The sequence below is a fragment of the Lontra canadensis genome, unplaced genomic scaffold, assembly GCF_010015895.1.
Source record: "Lontra canadensis isolate GAN:19392208 unplaced genomic scaffold, GSC_riverotter_1.0 scaffold23, whole genome shotgun sequence".
Lineage (NCBI taxonomy): Eukaryota > Metazoa > Chordata > Mammalia > Carnivora > Mustelidae > Lontra > Lontra canadensis.
The window spans coordinates 11,413,156-11,432,150 of NW_022631017.1; the positions used below are offsets into that span (position 1 = coordinate 11,413,156).

General features: G+C 49.5%; 1 protein-coding gene across 2 annotated transcripts; it reads right to left on the minus strand.

The window, feature by feature from the left end:
* Window positions 1-3,802: 3,802 nt before the first annotated feature.
* Window positions 3,803-13,549, minus strand: PI16 (peptidase inhibitor 16). Of its 2 annotated transcripts, XM_032862339.1 has the most exons (6): window positions 13,376-13,549; window positions 8,582-8,803; window positions 6,714-6,823; window positions 6,356-6,444; window positions 5,009-5,674; window positions 3,803-4,804 (listed from the first exon to the last, which is right to left on the minus strand). In XM_032862339.1, exons 1-6 carry the CDS (start codon window positions 13,532-13,534, stop codon window positions 4,695-4,697), a joined length of 1,356 nt encoding a protein of 451 aa, XP_032718230.1. In that variant the 5' UTR covers window positions 13,535-13,549; the 3' UTR covers window positions 3,803-4,694. The 2 variants fall into 2 exon arrangements, with proteins under 2 accessions (XP_032718230.1, XP_032718231.1); XM_032862340.1 differs by lacking the exon at window positions 5,009-5,674.
* Window positions 13,550-18,995: the final 5,446 nt, after the last annotated feature.

The following is an 18,995-nucleotide window of genomic DNA, read 5'->3' on the forward strand; positions in this document are numbered from 1 at the left end:
TGGAGCAGAGTGCTCCCCACTGTGGTCCTTGAAGCCTCAAAGTGCCAGCCACCCTCCCCTCTGAACGTGCCTTCCTAATTACCATGGGCTTGTGCTGACACATCCCCTCTCTGCCCATTTGTCACAGCCTTGCCTGACAACAAGACATGGGACACCATGTCTTGTTTCCCCAAAAATGAACTTCCAAAGAGGTCCCTGCTTCTGGTCTTAGGTGGGTTCTCTTCATGTGACGGTGTCCTGAGGATTGGCCACAGATGCTCTTGCTTTTCAGGAGGCAAGCAGAGCTCACCCCAAAACCAGAAAAGATGGGTTTGGCTTTACACAGGCCTGCTCCGCTCAGAGGCAGCCTCACCTGACTCCCTCACATGACCTAGGGCTAGCTTGAGAATACAGGCCCAGGAAGGGAGGGACCCCGGTGCTCAGGATCGTAAGTTGGGTCATCCTCTGAAAAACATCATACTCTCTATACTTAGGAGAAGAAGAAGCAAAAGCATATGACCATCTCAATAGACACAGAAAAAGTATTCAACAAAATTCAATACCCCTTCATGACAACAACATTCAAAAACCCAAGAATATAACTTCCTCACCCAGATAAATGGCATCTCCAAAAGACCCATAATTAACATTAGACTGAATGATGAACATCCTGATTTTTTCCCTCTAAGATCAAGAGCAAGACAAGGATGTCTGCTCTTGCCATTGCTCAGCATTGTCCTGGAGGGTCCAGCCAGGGCAGTCAGGCAAGAAAATGAAATAAAAGTTATCAGGGTTAGAAAGGAAGAAGTAAAACTATTTCTGCAGATGACATGATCTTGTAGATAGAAAATTCTGGGGCACCTGGGTAGCTCAGTTAAGCTTCTGCCTTTGGCTCAGGTAATGCTCTCAGGGTCCTGGGATCGAACCCCATATGGGTCTCCCTGCTCACCGGGGAGCCTGCTTCTCTCTCCCTCTGCCCCTCCTCCCTGCTCATTCTCTCTCTCAAATAAATAATGTTTTTTAAAAAATCCTAAAGAATCCACTAAAAATACTGTTGTAACTAATAAATGAACTCAGGGCATAGAATATAAAATTGATACACAAAAATCAATCATACTTTACATTCACAGATGAACAAAGAATAAAATTAATAAAACAATTTCATTTATAATAGCATCAAAAATAAAATATGAACAAATATAACAAAAAGCCCACACAGTTTATACCTTGAAAACTACAGAATATTGTTAAACAAAAGTAAGGACCTAAATAAATGGTAAGATAACCCTTGTTCATGGACTGGAAGACCTAGGTGGCAGAATACATAGTTTTCTGTCAAAATCTCAGCTGACTTCTTTGCAGAAATTTGACAAGCTGGCACTAAAATTCAAATGGAAATTCAAGGGATCCAAAATAACCTGAACAATTGAAAAAGAAGAACAAAATTGGAGGACACACACTTCACAATTTGAAAATGTCCTACAAAGTTAACGATAATCAAGATGGTGTGATCCTGGCATAAGATAGACATAGAGATCAATGGGACAGGATTGAGAGTCCAGAAATAAACTTTCACATTTAAGGTCAATTGATTGTGGACAAAGGCAACAAGACAAGTGAATGGAGGAAGAATCACCTTCAACAAAAAGTTCTTGGACAACTGGATATTCACATGCATTAAGAATGAACTTGGGGGGTGCCTGAATGGTTCAGTGGGTTAAAGCCTCTGCCTTCGGCTCAGTTCATGGTCTCAGGGCCCTGGGATCGAGCCCCGCATCGGGCTCTGCTCAGCGGGTAGCCTCCTTCCTCCTCTCTCTCTGCCTGCCTCTCTGCCTACTTGTGATCTCTGTCTGTCAAATAAATAAATAAAATCTTAAAAAAAAAAAAAAAGAATGAACTTGGGCAACCACCTAACACCGCATATGAAAATCAACTAAGAGTGGATCAAAGGCATAAAGACAAGAAATGAAACTATTATAAAACTCTTAGAAAAAGCATAGGCTCAAATCTCTGTGACCTCAGATCGGGCAATGGTTTCTTAGATGTAACCCCAAAAAGTACAGTAACAAAAGAACAAATGAATTGGATATCATCAAAATTGAAGACTACGTTCTGAGGACATCCTAAAGAAAAATTGAGAAGACAACTCACAGAATGAGAAAATGTTTTAAAATTACATATCTGATAAGGGACTTGTATTTAGATTATAAAGAATTCCAGCAACTCATAATAATAAGACAAGTATCCCAGTTAAAAGATGGGCAAAAAGGGGCACCTGGGTGGCTCAGTGGGTTAAAGCCTCTGCCTCCGGCTCAGGTCATGATCTCAGGGTCGTGGCATTGAGCCTGCTTCCTCCTCTCTCTCTCTGCCTTCCTCTCTGCCTACTTGTGATCTCTGTCAAATAAAGAAATAAAATCTTTTAAAAAATAAATAAAATTAAATAAATAAAATCTTTAAAACAATGGGCAAAAGACTTGAATAGACCCCTCTCCATAGACAGAAGGCCAGTAAAAAAGCACGTGGAAAGATGCGCTTGGCATCATTAGCCATCAGGGAAATGAAAATCAAAAAGCATAATGAGCTACTACTTCACACTCAACTAGGATGGCTATAATTTTAAGAAGACAAATAATGAGTGTTGGTGAAGATGTGGAGAAATGGAAACCTTCGTGTGTTGCTGGTGCACATGTGCAATGGTGCAGCCACTTTGGAAAGAAGTGTGGCAGTTTTAAAAAAATGTTCACCACAGAGTGACCGTTACCCTATGATACTGACAAATGGATAAATAAAATGTATTCTATACAAGGGAATAAGGAATAAAGTACTGTCATGTGCTACCTAATGGATAAATCTAGAAAAGATTATGCTAAGTGAAAGAAGCCAGACAGAAAAGGCTGTCTACTGTATGATCCCATTTATACAACGTGTCAGAACAGACAACTCCGTAGAGACACTAGATTAGTGGTTGTTTCGGGCTTGGGGTGGAGGGGGAACAGAGAGGGGCTGCTAATGGGGATGGGGTTTCTTTTCGGGCTGTTGGAATGTTCTAAAACTGACTACTGGTGCTTGCACCATCCTAAAAACCATTGAATGGTACACTTTAAATGGGTGAATTTTACATGAGTTATATCCTAATTTATATCATTAGGTTCTCTCTTATTACATTATGTCACACACACACACACACACACACCCTGACTTGCAAGCTTCCTGTTTGCTCCCATTCCAGCTTTGACCTGGAGACTGTCACTCTGCCAAGCCCCACCAGCCCCACCATTGGTTGCAAGCTGCCCACCCTCAGTCACCTACTGTTGCTAACCCTACACGCATGTACACACACACACACACACACACACACACACACACTGGTGCTTTCCCACCCTGCAGCACCCTGCACAGTCCTGTGCTCCCCTAGGGGAGTGTGTCTGGGACTCCAGAACCCTTCCTCGGGACACCTCCAAGCGCCCAGGGCTGGTAAAGTCTCTGGCTGGACCTGGGCAGCAGCACCCTGTAAAAAGGCTCTGTGCCTCTCCTTGATTTGGGGTCTAAAACCCAACGAAACCTCCACCGGTGACCCCTGGAGATGGGGGAGTCAGCCCTTGGCCCTCACTCTTTCCTGCTGGCTGCCTAAAGATTTGAGTCGGGGAGGGGGGCAGTTTAAAGGAAGGAAAAGAAAGTTGCCCCAAAGGACTAGGTGGAGGGTGTAGGGAGAGGAGGTGGGTAGAAGACGGAGCAGGTGCTGGGGGCTGGAAGGGAACCTCTTCAGGGCCTCCCCAAGAGCCCCCCCCTTCACCCACCAGTCTTCATAAGCACAGACACTCGGTACACTTCCAGAGGCTTTATTCGGGAGTCAGGGACTGCTTCCCTTCCCTGGTCCTTGCCTGCCCCCCCACCCCGCTGCCTCCATGTAGAACCCCATTCAGTTGGGGCTTGTCCTTCTGCCCCTCATAACCCCCCTCCCCAGCTACACCAGCAAGTAGGGGGAGGGGGCACTCAGGGAGAACCAGCTACCTGCAGAGGCAGAGTCCCAAGCCTGGTAGGCAGGGATCTCCCCTGAATCCCCACCCACCCGGGGAATGAGATGGGAGGGGCAGGAGGGGTCTGGGCCAGGTGGCCTGCCTCGTGCCCCCTCCGTGTGTCTGCAGACGAGGCACGGGCCCTGCAGCCTTGCCCATCCAGAGGGCCTTCAGCCAAGAAGCATCTTCGGTGGAGAGGCAGGGTGGTGGGGAGACGACGGGGAGGACAGCTGACCTCTTCAGCCTGGGAAGGCAGGAGGTACTCCTGGGAACAGCCCCAGACTCCGATGGCTTAAGGAAGAAGCCAGGGGACGAGGAGGGATCAAGGGGTTTCAGGGAAGCACTGAGATCTTCTGTTCCTGGAAGAGCAGAACCACGGCCACAGGACTACTGGAGATTGAGCACAAGTGGCTGCAGGAACACTGCCCAGAACAATCTGCAGCTAGCTGAGGCCTGGACCTCCACAGAGGCAGAGGCACTCCTGGGGTAGTGCCAAGAGTGGGCATTACAGAGGCCTCCTGAGGGGACAAGGTCACTGGCCTGGAGTCTGGCCAGAAGCTGGGGTCAAGGGGGGGCTCCTGGGCCACAGAGCAGGACCTGCCCAGGAAACTGTGGCCTCTTACTTGGAGAAGAGATGATCCAGAATGGGCATGAGGCCAGGATCTCCCCACCAGCCCTTGCCTTTGAGTGGTGACTTCTTCAGAAGATTCCAGCCAACACCAAGGAAGGCAGCAGCAGCAGTCCCAGAAGGGGGCCCCCGATGTGACCAGGGCCCGAGTTCAGCCCTGAATTGACACTAGGCTCTGCACCTGTAGGGAGGGAGAAGCTTTGTCTCAGCATGGACACAGTTCTGCCTGACCTCCCGCCTTCCCTGCCAGGCATGCAAGTGGGGGCCCAGCAGCCAGGGAGGAAGCTCTTATTCAGTGGGTACAGCCCACAACACTGATGCTGGGGGCAGGATGATGACCTTCTGGCAACAAGGAGGGAAGGTGGGACGACACTACATGCCTTACCAGGCAAAGATGACTGCAGAGCCAGGGTGCGCCCACCCACAGCCTTAGCACTGGCAGAGGCATTGGGGGATTTGAAGGAAGTGTGTCCCATGTGGTCCAGTGTGGCTGGCAGCTCTCTTGTCTTGTCCTGGCCTGGAAAAACTGAGGCCAAGACCTCACTGGAAGGAGGCAACTCGGCCTCAGCCTTGCCCACTTTCTGGGAGTGGAGCAGTGGCGCCCGTGTCCCTGTCAAGAACATCTTGGGGTGCAGAGAACTGTCTGGGCTCTTGGAGGGCATTATTGTCCTGCTGGCCTCTTTGTCTGTCAATTTGAAGATGGGATCATGGGTGGATTTGGGGAAGGTAGCTGGCCCCGCATCCAGGGAGAACAGGCTGTGAGTTGCCAAGGAGGAAGGGACCTCAGTTGTTAAGGAAGATGAGGCCTCTGTTGCCATGGAGAGGGAATCTTCCGTTGCTAAGGAAGATGGGGCCTCGGTTCCTGCAGCAGGTAGAGCCTTGGTTGCCAGGGGGCCTGAGACCTCTGTTACCAAGGAGGATGGAGTTTCCGTTGCCAGGAAAGAAGGGACACTGCTTTTCCTAGAGCCTGAAGCTTGGGTTGCCTGGGAAGCTGGGGCCTCGGTTACCGGGTGAGGCAAATCCTGAGCCTCTTCTGGGTCTGTGATGGGTTCTGACAAGAAACAAGGCCCTGCCTTAGTGCTAAAGCGGAACTCCACCTCCCTCACCCCACCACAGTCAAGGCGAGGCGACCAAATGTCCTGCGATGACAAGCAAACACACATCCCCTCCAGCGACTATATCCTTCATTGGTAATATTATTTTATTATAACGTTGTTATTTTATTGTAGCATTAAAACAATGTCTTCTCTATCCACCTCCTTGTCCAAATCTTCCTCTCGGCACTCACACAACCACTTTTTCAGGGGACTCTCCAGCTAGATGCCTGTGCCTATCAAGTCCACCGCTTCCCTTGCTTGTCCCCTTCAAGGACAATTGGCCACGCCCACCACTAGCCCCTCCCACCACCCCGGGGGGAGCCCCATCCTCTGGCCACGCCCACCTCGCCCGCAGCTTGAGGGCCTCTGTCCTCTACCCTCCGCTCCGAGGATTGAAATCCGGTCACTTTAAATGACTGTGCGCCAAAGTGACCGCGCAAGGAAGGCGAAGTGGGCTTGGGAACTCGGAGAGAGTGGGCCCGCAAAGGGTCCCCGAGGGACAAGTCTCGCCAGCCCTTCCCTTCCCCCGCTTCTCCCTTCCTCTCCCCAGCCGGTGCACCGGCTCCGAGAGTCCTTGGAGGCTCTAAGTCCCTTGCAGCCCCTTCCTACTCCTCCCCACCCCACCCCCAACTCACCACAGAGGGAGTTCTCGCAGCGGTAGCCGGAGGGACATAGAGAGCACGGAGTCCCTTCCTGGTAGGGTCTCTTTCCCTTCACGTTCCCCCTGCGGGAGGCGAGGACGATGCTGAGGGCGGGGCAGTTCCTACACACCCCTGTCCCGATCCCTCCTACACCTACCTATGTCGGAAGTACCCCTGGGTCTTGCTCCCAACTAGCTTGCCGGGCGGATGAGAGCAGATTCCCATCGATTCCCTCACAAGAGTATGGGGTTCAGGCCCCAGATTAGCCCCCTCCCACATTCTTAGAATGCCCAGCTCAACCCTCCACTTGGCTGTGCCCATCCTCTACCCGCAGGGCTCCCCGGGCACTCACGGGGGCTCATAGTTGCAAACCAGCAACTGGATATTGATCTCCTCAACACCCTGGAGCTTCTCACAGAAGTGGGAGCCACAGCCAATCCTCTCCGTCTTGGCCCAGACCACCTGAAGAAGGGCAAACCCGACAGTTTAGCCTGGGTGGGACACCAGTCTTGTATGGGTGGGGAGGGGAGGATCCCTACAACCTGTCAGATCCGAGTCTCTGAGGACACAGAGCTTCAGGCACAACTGTGAACAGGCGGTTTGGGAAGAATTTGTCCTGAACCACACACACTATTTCACCAGGCTTTTCTCTGAAAAAAATTCCCTTTGTATATACCCTCATGAATTCCTCCTGCGAATTTTTTTTTTTTACAACTTCCTGTGCATTTTAAACAAGGGGTATATCCAAAGGAATGAATCTCAAACGCGAGAATCTTAGATATCAGCAACAAACAAAATCCAAGGAAGAGAACAGAAGGAACCATTTTGAACATAGAACTTCCTCCCGCTTCACAAGTGAGCAGGGGTCTGCTCTGCTGTTTCTAAGTCTGGGTCTCCTACCTGCTAGAACGAATTCTGTCTTAAGTATAAAATTTAAAAATCAAAACAGCCTTTGTGCACCGCCATGGATTGATACCAGCAGACTCTCCTTGCTATTTCTAGCCGGGTCTGCTCAGGAGTCACTCAAACGGAGGCAAGTTTTTGTTGTGAGATCTGGCTCCAGCAACTAATTCTGCACACATCCCCCAGACTGTTTTTTTCCCCCTGCTTAAGTTAGCTGAGGATACACCACGGTTGAGCATGCCAGGCTCTGACAGCAATCTTTGCAGGAGGACGTGTGTGTGTGTTTGTGTGTGTGTGTGTTGGGGGTGGCAGGGGGTGTGAGAGGTGGGAGGGTATGGAGGGGACGGGAAAGGGAAGGACTGCTGGGCCCTCATAACTTCTTCATCTGGATGGATGATGTCAAGATTTCCTTCCCCAAAGATTAGCACTAAAAATAACACTCAAAAGAAGCACTGGAAAGTGGAATTGGTGGATATGGGTGGGAAGAAGGTTGATCTTCCTTTTTCTTTTTTTAAAAAATTGTTCTGTTATTGTTTGAACAATAAGCATTGGGTGGAGAAGAACAAGAATTCAATAACACTACTGTTAATTCCCCTACACGTATACACACCCCTACAGCACCCGCACCCAGCATCTCTTATCTGGAAACTCCAACTTTCAAAGTGCAGTGAGAACCCTGACATAAGCAAGAAGTGACTTCGAAGGGCAGAGAATGATCTCGAAGGCTCCCTGAAACCTTCACTGGGTGACTATTTGCTCTTATTTTACACATGGCTTTTAAAAGCAGAAGAAAATTTAAACACACATAATTGTCTATTTGTTATATCGGTCCCTGGCAGGTTAGAAGCAGACACCATGAGAAATGACGGAAGAGGGACAGTGAGAAGCCAGAAGTCTGGGACAGTTACCGCGGGGCACAGTCCTGCTTGAGGCCGGAGGACAGGACCGCTTAGAGGTCGGTCAGTATTGCCTAGCACAATAATCATCCACGACACTGGCTCTGCGACACCTAACTCAGGTCCCTTCAGTAGGAGGAGGCCGAGAGGGGCCATCTAGATTTTCAAACGATTGTGTTTCTTCCAGAGTCACCTGAAAACCGTTTAGGCAGTTTGAGAAGCAGCCTTCGTCGGAGGCCTGGACTACACAGGAGCTCCTGTCAAAACTTCGAAGGGTCTCGGGGGGCTTAGAGCGGGGGCTGCCTGATCTTGGAGCCGGGAAAGGGAGAGGCAGCCCCTGCCCCACCCCGCCCACCCCGCCCACGGCTCGTGCGGCCCCACCCACTCGTTGTGTAGCCCCGCCCACCCGGCGGGCACACACCTGCGTGTAGTGGCCGCACATCTGGCCCTGGTCGCAGGTGGCCGCGCTGAGGTTGTAGTGCTCGCGCTCGTGGTGCCACTCCTCCATGGCCAGCGGCACGTCCATACCTTCTTCCGTGATGGCGAACAGGTTCTCGCCGCGCCGCCCGCGCTCCTTGTTGTGGCCCCACACGCACTGCTGCGCGTAGGACTTGGCGAAGGCAGCCAGCTCCTCGTCCCACCTCTGCGGGACAGGTCGGAGAGGTGAGCAACGCCTGGCCTCGGGCTCAGTGGAGACAGTGGGGGTGGGTGGGAGAGGGAGGTGGGGATGCCCCCAACTCTGGGGTTTAAAGAAGAAGCTTGAAGGTGTCCTGGAGGCCTTTGGAGGCCGGAGACCTTCCCTTCCTGCTGGGTAACTCTTGGCCATGATCAGGAACAGGCCTATGCTCCTGGTGGGCTTCTGCGGGGGAACTGGGAGGGTTCCACCCCAGGCCATGGAGTTGGCTAAACTTGGGACCATTTACCGGCTGTGTGATTTTAGACAGATTGCCTAACCTTTCTGAACTCTCATGGGGCTTCGTGAAGAATAAATTAGATGATTTTTGTGACAGTGTTATCATTAATTAATATTAATATCCCCCTATATGAAAGGAGGGCAGCTGTGCCCTGCCTACCCTCCCAGGGCCACCTGACTGCTCTAAAGACCACAGAATTTCCAATGAGATGTTCAAGGGCTGCATTATTTATCCTGCTTTCCTCCACCCCCTTACCCACACACACCATAAATATGACTTGAGGGGGCCAGCATTCCCCTCTCAGGTCCCACTCTCCCTTTGGGGTCACCCAGCCTCCACGGCTTTACCATTTCCAGGCTTCCCTCCCAGGTGCTCTCAACTCTTGTCAGCTGAAAAACCCTTTCCCCAAAAAGATTGTGTCTCCGCGTGACCCTCACCGAGAGGCCTATTTTCAGAGCCGTGGTGTCTCAAGGAGCTGTCAGTTCCCAAAGGCAGTGTTCTCCAGGGGGGACCTCAGGTGAGGCAGCAGGAAGGAGCATGTTAGGTTAAGGGACCTCTGAGGTTCTGTGTGTCCCTGGCTGGGAGGACAGGCCCAGTGTGGGTGGGAAGAAGGATTAACAAAGGATTGACGAGAAAGGCCTGGATCCCATTAAGCTCTGTCCTTGGCCTCTCCTAGAGAAATGGATGGCCTGGCAACAACTCTTGCTCCACCCTCTGGCGGCCCAGCCAGCTGTGGGAGCCAGACAGCCTCCAGAGCGCCAGGAGCTTGGGTGACCGTGAGAGGAAGGGATAGTGTGGCTCCTCACCCACACACGGTTCTCAGGAACAGCTGCCTGGGAGTGCGGATGGGAACATAGGGCTGGGACCGCCCCACTTTGTGACAGTGGTGAATCTCTTTCCCTCCCTGGGTGTTTTGTCGCTGTTCCCTGAAGTTTGCTTAGACTCTGGTAGTAAGCGGGTTTGGGGAGTGGGAATGCAGCAGGCTGTTGGGGACTAGGACTGGGGGGTCCGGGATGACCTGCAGGGCTCCAGACTGAACCATGAGCTCCTTTGGGGTAAGACAGTGATGTGGTCCCAGTGTCTGGCACAGTGCTGGCGCATAGCAGGTGCTCAGTAGACATTTGTCTGCTCTTGATGACTGAGACAGACTCTGCTTTAAGCGGTCTCCCTACAGAGCCTGGCTGGGATTCCTATTCCGATTGGATTCATGGAGTCCCACCAGTAGAGTAATTTCTGTGGGTCTCAAGGCTTCTCAGTCTTCCAGAAACCACAGGGATTTTTGAGAGTCACGGCACCCACCCACACTGGCCACATGGTCACTATCTGAAAACAAGTTCATTCATTCACTCACTCGTTCAGCAGTCCGGGGCAATGTGCTAGCCTGGAGCTAAGAGAAAGGACAGAGAAGCCCAAGTTCACATTGCCATAAACTGCTGATTGGGTCACGATGTGGTCAATGACAGATTTGCAATGGGTGGTGTAGAGGCACTGATGAGGGCCATTTAGCCCAACCTGAGGGCAGAGAAGGAGGCACTAAGCTAATGTAATGGCAGCATTAGTCAAGTGGAGGGAACAGAAGGCACAGCATGAGCAAAGGTACAGAAGTGAGAGACAGTGTTTTGGCTGGGGAAGGACAAGCTGTTGAGGTTATGGAGGGAGAAACTGAGCAGGAGAGGAGGCTAGAGGTGTCAGCAGGGGCCAGACACATAGAGAGAGCCTTCTCAGAAGCTGGAGCTTTATCCTGAGGCTGTCAGGAGGCAGTGGGAGCCATTGAAGAGTGTTGAGCAAGGTCAAGCCTGTGTATTGGATTGTTCATTTTGGGCAGTGGAGGCCAGAGGCTGAGGAAGCAGGTAGAGGCTCTTCTAGGAGGCCTTGGGAGAAATAATGAAAGTTGTATCTAGGGACAAGGATGGGGGAGTAGGATTCAAGGAAAATGGAACCTTCTGGAAGGTAAAGATGATGACGATTAGATGTGATAGCTAAGGGAGAGAAAAGAGTTCATGATAACTGCCACCGGCCTTACCCTGGATCCATTCCCTCTTTTGTTAATCAAATACTGTGTAATACTTACTGTATGCCACACACTGTTCTAAATGCTTTCTACATATTCACTCATTTAACCCTCACAACCATCCTACAAGGGACTTACTATGTTGTCATCATCTTCAATTTACAGATGAGGAAGCTGAGGCACAGAGAGGTTAAGTAACATAGCAAAGGACATGCAGCTAATAAATGGTAGAATCAAGATTTGAACGAAGCCACCTGGCCCCACAGTTTCTGTATTTACCACTCCTGAGGTTGAGGCTGAGGCTTGTTCCATATTTGTCCCAGTGTCCCAGTCTGTCCCCTCCTCCCATCACTTCCCACCGGCCCGCAGCATAACCCCTGAGTATCCAAACTGCTTCCCAGAATGTCACCTCACCACCAGGGTCCACCTCTGTCCCCAAAGCAGCTCCTGGGTGGGTAACCCCCAGCTTCAGCCAACAAGACTGAAGGGCATCAGGGACCTACAAATGGGGAAACTGAGGCTCAGCACTGTGTTCCAGGCCTCAGTCAGGGAGCTATTGGCAGAGCTGGTACCAGCATCCAGTGCTCCGGGTCTGTTGTCCACAGTTCCTGGTTGCCAGGCAACAGGGCTTGAATGGTGGTGCTGAGTGCATTTCTAGAGGCGTTCCTTGATCTTTCTGTCTGACCCTCAGTGCAGGGATTGCCAGTCGCAAGTGCTAGATCAGGAAATGGAAGCCTTCGAAGGTAAAAGGAGCCACCCGGAGTCACTTGGCCAGATTGAGCAGAACTGCTGGAACTCCAATCCTGGACCCTCAGGTGCGCTGCTGTATTCCCCCAGGTGTGACCTTGCTCTGGGGCACTAGCTATGGGGTCCCTGGACCTTGTTTCTGAGCCTCCCAGGGCACCCGAGGGTCACCGGAGAGGATGGGCTGGCTCAGCCCTCTGGGAGAGCAGGAAGGAGGTGAATTTCTGATTCTCTCTCTCTCTCTTTTTTTCAAAGATTCTATTTTTTTAAAAAGGATTTTATTTCTTTATTTGACAGAGAGAGATCACAAGTAGACAGAGAGGCAGGCAGAGGGAGAGGGAGAAGCAGGCTTCCCACTGAGCAGAGAGCTCGACGCGGGACTCGATCCCAGGACTCTAAGATCATGACCTGAGCTGAAGGCAGACGCTCAACGCCTGAGCCACCCAGGTACCCCTCAAAGATTCTATTTATTTGAGAGAGCAAGAGAGACTGGGAGAGAGAGAGAGAAAAGGAGCGAGAGTGTATGAGCGGCGTGAGGGGGAGAGGGAGAAGCAGGCTCTCCGCTGAGCAGGGAGCCTGATGTGGGGCTGGATCCCAGGACCCTGGAATCATGACCTGAGCCAAAGGCAGTCACTTAACCAACTGAGCCACCCAGGCGCCCTTTCTCTCTTTTCATCTTGAGCCTAAACATCCCATCCTAACCCTACTGTCAAATAATTCTCCCTCTCGACAGAGGTAACCACCACCCCAAATCTGGCTTCCATCACTTGTAAGCATGGCCCTGTATCTTTACTACATTTGCATGTGTCCCCACAAGTATGCAGTAGTAGTTTTTACCTGTTTTTAAACCTTATATAAATGTGCCCTCCTATACATATATTTCTTGAGATTTCATCCCCGGACCCCATCAGTGTTCTATCTGGGAGATTCAGTCCTTGTTGCCATATAGTCCATGTAGCTCTAATGGTGACCCATTTTACAGATGCAGAACTGACAGTCCTTACTAGGTTAAGGGACCCACCCCAAATCGCAGGTCTTGTTGTATGACCGAGACAGAATGGCAGCTGTGTAATGCTGAGCCTTCTCTGCTTCTGATTCCTGTTCTCTCCCACCTCCTTATACATCCCTCCTACCCTCATGCCAGGACCTCCTACTCCCCTTGTTTCCTCTCCTCATTGCCTTGGAAGGCATCTGAAAGACCATCTTCACCAAGGTGTTAGGAATTTCCTATGTCCCCACTATGAGGTGCATCAGCATTTTAGGAAGTGCTGGGGAAGGGGCCATTGAGTGGGAAGCTGGGGACTCCCAGGCCTGGCTCTACCAGCTGTGTGACTTGGAGGGAGCAGTAAGTCCCTCTGAGCCTCAGTTTCCTGATCTGTAGAATGGGGCTGCTTCTGGGAACCTGTGAATTACATAATTTCTCTGTCACTGATCAGAGAGGTGAGTCTTGGAGATAGCTTCAGCTTGGGGGTGGGAGGAATTGGGGGACCCAGCCCAGCACCCCGTCAGTCCCGGCAGGTGAGTGGCCCCTGGCCACCACACTCACCATATGCAGCATGTCCGCAGCAGGTGGGGACACCTGGGCCCGGTAGAGGTTGTGCAGCTCCACCAATGCGCGCTTCTCATCATCACTGAGGGTGCTGGTGGGACTCACGGTGGCGGCCAGCAGCAGCAGCAGCAGCAGTGGACTGCAGGAGCCGTGCATAGTGGCCAGTCCTCCCAGCCTCTCCCGGCCAGGGGTCTGGCAGCTGGATTTAAAGTCCTTCCCACACAAGCACCACCCTGGCTGGAGACGGCGGGGAGGGGCTGTCTGCAGGCCTGGCCCCGCTGACACAGCATCTCCAGGAGGGCTGGGTGCTTGGGTCCTGACCAGAGCTGAGTCCACTCCCAGCATTTATCTCCCCTCAGAGTCTTTGGCAAAAGCCTCCTTTCTCTTGGTAACAGGGGCTCAGGCCCAGTGCTGTGTGTGTTCCCCAGTCCCTCCTGAGTTGTGGACAGGTCCTCAGGGGCAAAATAGAGTAACCCAGGTCGCACCCACTAGATGCTGTGGACAAGTACGAGGACAGAAACCATGTGGACCCTACTCCTGAGGATTGAGCAGGTTGAAGGAGCTGGAGTTGGCTTATGGAAGGATGGGGGAAGACGGGATGTATTTGCTAAAAAAGACAGGCCAACCAAAACCTGAATCCTGGTTCTGCTCCTTTGCTGACTGGGTTTTTGCCAGTTTTCTTAATCAGATCAGTGGAGTAATAGTACCTACCTCACAGCGGTGGAAGGAGGATTAAGTGAGGTCAAATGCATGTAAGGTGCCCAGGACGGTACTTGCCACTCAGAAACAGTAGACAACAACTACCCACAGGGCATGGCCTTGGCCAGCTCCCAGTCCCAGGGGATGAAGGACTCCTGCCCACAGGAGAAGAGACCACAGTGTTTCCCACTCTAGTTGTATCCTGGAATAGGGCTTTTCACTATGGATAAAATGTTAGCTTCTGCATACCCTTTGTGAATGCATTGGCTTGAGGTGCTCTTTTGGAAGTGGGACGCTGGGATCTTTCCTGCTCTGAATATCTAGGAAATAGAATGTATCTGTTTTAGAAATCAAGAGAGAACAGAAAAGCAGAGGAATGACTGAGCTGATGTGGCAGGAGTTCTGAGGGGAGTGTATTAGAAGGGAAGTAGGCCCAGGGGCAAGCACTTCCTCTGTAATGATCATGAAGGGAAGGAACCAAGTTCCTGGCCTTCATGAGGCAGGAAATTGAAACCAGTACTCTTGGGGCACCTGGGTGGCTCAGTCAGTTAAGCATCCGCCTTCGGCTTGGGTCATAATCCCAGGGTCCTGGATCCAGCCCCAGTCGGTCTCCCTGCTTGGTGGGGAGTCTGTTTCTCCCTCTACCTCCCCCTCTCCACTTGCCCTGCTTGTGCTCTCACTCTGTTTTAAATGCTTGCTTTCTCTCTCTCAAATAAAGAAATAAAATCTTAAAAAGGGAAGGGAAGGGAAGGAAAGGGGCGAAGCCAGTACTCTTGGGTTGAGCTGGGATCCTTAGAGCCTGAGCTCTCAGTGAACAGGGACCTAGAAAAAGCCTACTCACTGGCTTTGAAAGTGGCAGGAAAACTTGTTTCTGCTCAGATCTCTGGGTAAAAACAAAAGCAAAAACAAAAACAACTTGGATCATACACAACACACACACACACACACCTGTTAGAACTAACAATGAATAGCTCAAAAAGGAAATTAAGGGAACAACCCCATTTACAATAGCAATAAAAAGAATAAAATACTTAGCAGTAAACTTAACCAAGGAGGCAACAGACTTGCACATTTAAAACTATAAAACATTGGCGAAAGAAATTAAAGAAGATACAAATAAATGAAAAGACATCCCATGTTAATGGATTAGAAGTCTTAATACTACTGAAAGCAATCTACAGGGTCAGTGCAATCCTTATCAAAATCCCAATGATGTATTTGCAGAAATAGAAAAATCCATCCCAAAAAATCATATGGAATCTTGAAGGACTCCAAACAATCTTGAGAAAGAGAAACAAAGTTGGAGGTCTCACATTTCCTGATTTTAAAACTTACTTCAAAGCTACAGTAATCAAAATAGTGTGGTATTGACATAAAAACAGTCATAGCCCAATGGAATACACTAGAGATCCCAGTAATAAACTCTTGATATATGATCAAATGATTTTTGACAAGGGTGTCAAGACCATTTAAAGGGGAAAGGGCAGTCTTTTCAACAAACTGTGTTGGGGAAACTGGATAGCCACATGCAAAAGAAAGAAATTGGACCTTTACTTTGCACTTTATACAAAAATCAACACGAAATGAATCAGAGACCTATGTATAAGAGCTAAAACTACAAAACAAGAGAAGAAAACATAAGGGAAAAACTTCATGATACTGGATTTGGAAAGGATTTTTTTAGGTGTGACACTAAAATAAAGGCAACAACAGAAAATATAGACAGATTTCATCTCAAAGGATGAAATCAATGGAGTGAAAAGGGAACCCATGGAATAGGAGAAAATATTATCAGATTATATATCTGATAAGGGATTAATGTATACAAAGGACTCCTACAATTCAAGAATAAAACAACCTAAACAATCTTATTTAAAAATGGACAAAGGACAAAGGACATTTCTCCAAAGAAGATATACAAGTGAGCAAAAAGCATGTGAAAAGTCACCAGTCATTAGGGAAATGCAAATCAAAACCACAATAAGATATCACTTCATACCCATTAGGATGGCTATTATAACAACAACGCTCCCCCCAAAATAGCAAGTGTTGGCAAATATACAGTGAAATTGACACACTTGTGCATTGCTGCTGAAAATGTAAAATGGTGCAACCACTCTGGAAGATAGTATGGTGGTTACTGAGAAAAACTAAACAGAGTGATATTACGATCCAACAAGTCCACTTCTGGATATATATCCAAAAGAAGTTAAAGCAGAGATTTGAACAGAGAGTGACACACCAATGTTTGTAGCAGCACTATTTGCAATAGCTAAAAGGTGGAAAGGACCCAAATTGCCATCAATGAACACTGGATAAACAAAATGTGATCCTTGTATACAATGAAATATTATTCAGCCTTAAAAAAGGAAGGGAATCCTGTCACAGGCTACAACATGGATGAACTCTGAAGACATTCTGGGACGCCTGGGTGGCTCAGTTGGTTGAACTCTGAAGACATTCTGCTAAGTGAAATAAGCCAGACACAAAAAATACAAATATTGTATTATTCCACTTATATGAGGGACACAGAGGAGTCAGATTCATAGAGACAGAAAGTAGAATGGTAGTTTCCAGGGGCTGGAGGAGAGGGAGATGAAGAGTCATTTTTTAATGGGTACAGTTTCAGTTTGGGAAGATGAAAAAGTTCTGGAAACAGATGTGGTGATGCTTCACAACAATGTGAAGGTAGTTAATGTCAATGAAATCTATGCATAAAAATGGGTAAGATAGTAAATTTTATGGTGTGCATTTTTTACCACAGACAAACCTTGGGAATTCTTTTTTTTTTTTTAAGATTTTATTTATTTGAGAGAGAATGCTCATAGGCAGGGGAGGGGCAGAGGTAGCCTGATGCAGGTAGCCTGATGCAGGGCTCGATCCCAGGACCCCAGGATCATGACCTGAGCCAAAGGCAGATGCTTAACCGACTGAGCCATCTAGGCTCCCCAAAACTTGGGAATTCTTAAATTGGTCTGGAGTGGGATGGATATTGAGTAGTGGTGGTGGTGATGGTGGGAGTAGTCTCAGGAGAAATAAGGTAAAATCATGTCTGGAGGGAACTTTCATGACCCAGGCCACTTGGGCCATCCACGAGGGAAACAGCCCCCAGCTTAAGCGCACAATCAGAAATTATAAAACACGTGAGGAGCTGAGTTCCTGTGAGCAGGAGCTTACAACACAAGTGGGAGGATTTGTGTCTCCCAGCTTTGAGAAAATAGAACAATCTGGAAGACTTTCAAATAATTATATTAATGATAATGAAGGAAATAAATAGGTAGCTTGAAAAGGAAGCAGGGAGATTTAGGAGGTAGAGTGGAGCTTGGTAGGGAGAGAATTTGAAGAGTTCAGGAAAATGGGTTAGTCTGCGGCAAAGAGGAGACCCTTCGGGGTAAAGTCCGAGCAGAGGAGAGAAGGTTAGGAACGACCAGATCCCAGCACGGCCCAGCGTGATTAGCTGATGAGCTGCGAGGTAGATATATTTATCTAGGGACAGGAGAAGGTGGCAAGTGCCTGACAGCAGCTTGGGCTTGAGAGAGAAAGAAGGAAACTTAGAAGCAAATTTCCTAGGGAGTGAAGTGCTGAGACCCAGCCTGGAAGGGGCAGGACAGAGGTGGGAAGGACAAGGTTCTCACTTGCCTCCTGGGCAGCAGCAGGCAGGGTGCTCAGGCTGCCCTGTGTGGCCACCCCCGAGACCTCTGCCTGGCCCCTCGATGGCAGGGAAGAACAGCTTTGTAGGCTCATGACACTGGGCCGCCTTTACTTGCTCCTCATTCATTCGATCAGCAAAGATTCCCAGAGCTGCTGGGCTGTGCCAGGCACTGAGCTGGGTAAGGTAGAGCAGGAGGAGGAGACCTGCCAGGAAACATGGGTAGCGTTGTGGAGAACAGGGTGGGGCTCTCTAGCTAGTTGGCCTTGGGCAAACTATTTCCCTGCTTGCTGGCCTCAGTTTCTTAATCTGTAAATTGGGCTTAGAACAGAACCCACCCCATAGGATGGTTGGGAGCATTAAATGAATTAATACACAGGTAGGTCTTGGAATAGTGTCTGGCACCTTCTAAGTGCTCACTGAGTTTGCCAGTATGAATGTATTCATTACTACTACTACTACTACTACTACTACTATTACTACAAGTGGGAGAATTAACAGGGCCTCAAGTTGTAGCAGAGTTAAAAAAAAACCAACAACTACAGCAGCTTTGCTCACCTCTTCCCCTGGGCAGCTGGAAGAGCAGGACACACGTAACTCTGAGGGGCTGGGTGAAGTGGGGGTGGGGGTGGGGGGTGGAGAAGGAGGGGCCCGGTTTCCCTGAGAGGGAAGGGTGAGTTGGGAACAAAGACTTGGGAGATTGACCACAGCTAGTGGTTGACCACGGAGGTGCCTGGGGGGACAACGGCGTGCTGCCAGAAAGGCCCACTCTGCACGTGCACATTCCCGAGAGGTTTTCAGAGCCCTTGCCACGTGGGTGATCTCATTGACTCCTCATGTGACAGCTCTGAGGTGGGTCTCATCACCACCACACACTAGGGAACGTGCTCAGAGAGGTTCTGTCCCTGGTGTTGGGGGCAGGTGGGGCAAGAGCCCAGGACCTGCCACTAGGGGGAGCAGGGGAGCGGGAAAGTGGGAGGTGGTGGGCCTACAGCCCAGGGAGAGAGAAGGGGTTGGGGGTGGGGTGGGAGGTAAAGTTAGGGGAAGGGGAGAGGGAAGGAGTGGGAGGGAGAGGTGACAGAACCAGGCACACTGAGGGCTGGCTGTGGTTTACATCAACTGTGTTTTTAATCTATAAACCAGCATTGGGAAAAAAATAAACGAGCATTGGGAGGAAATAAATATTTTATTTTTTAAAATTTAATAATATAAAGTTATAATTTCGAAACAGAAATTTATATAAATATATATTTATTGTTATTATTGTTA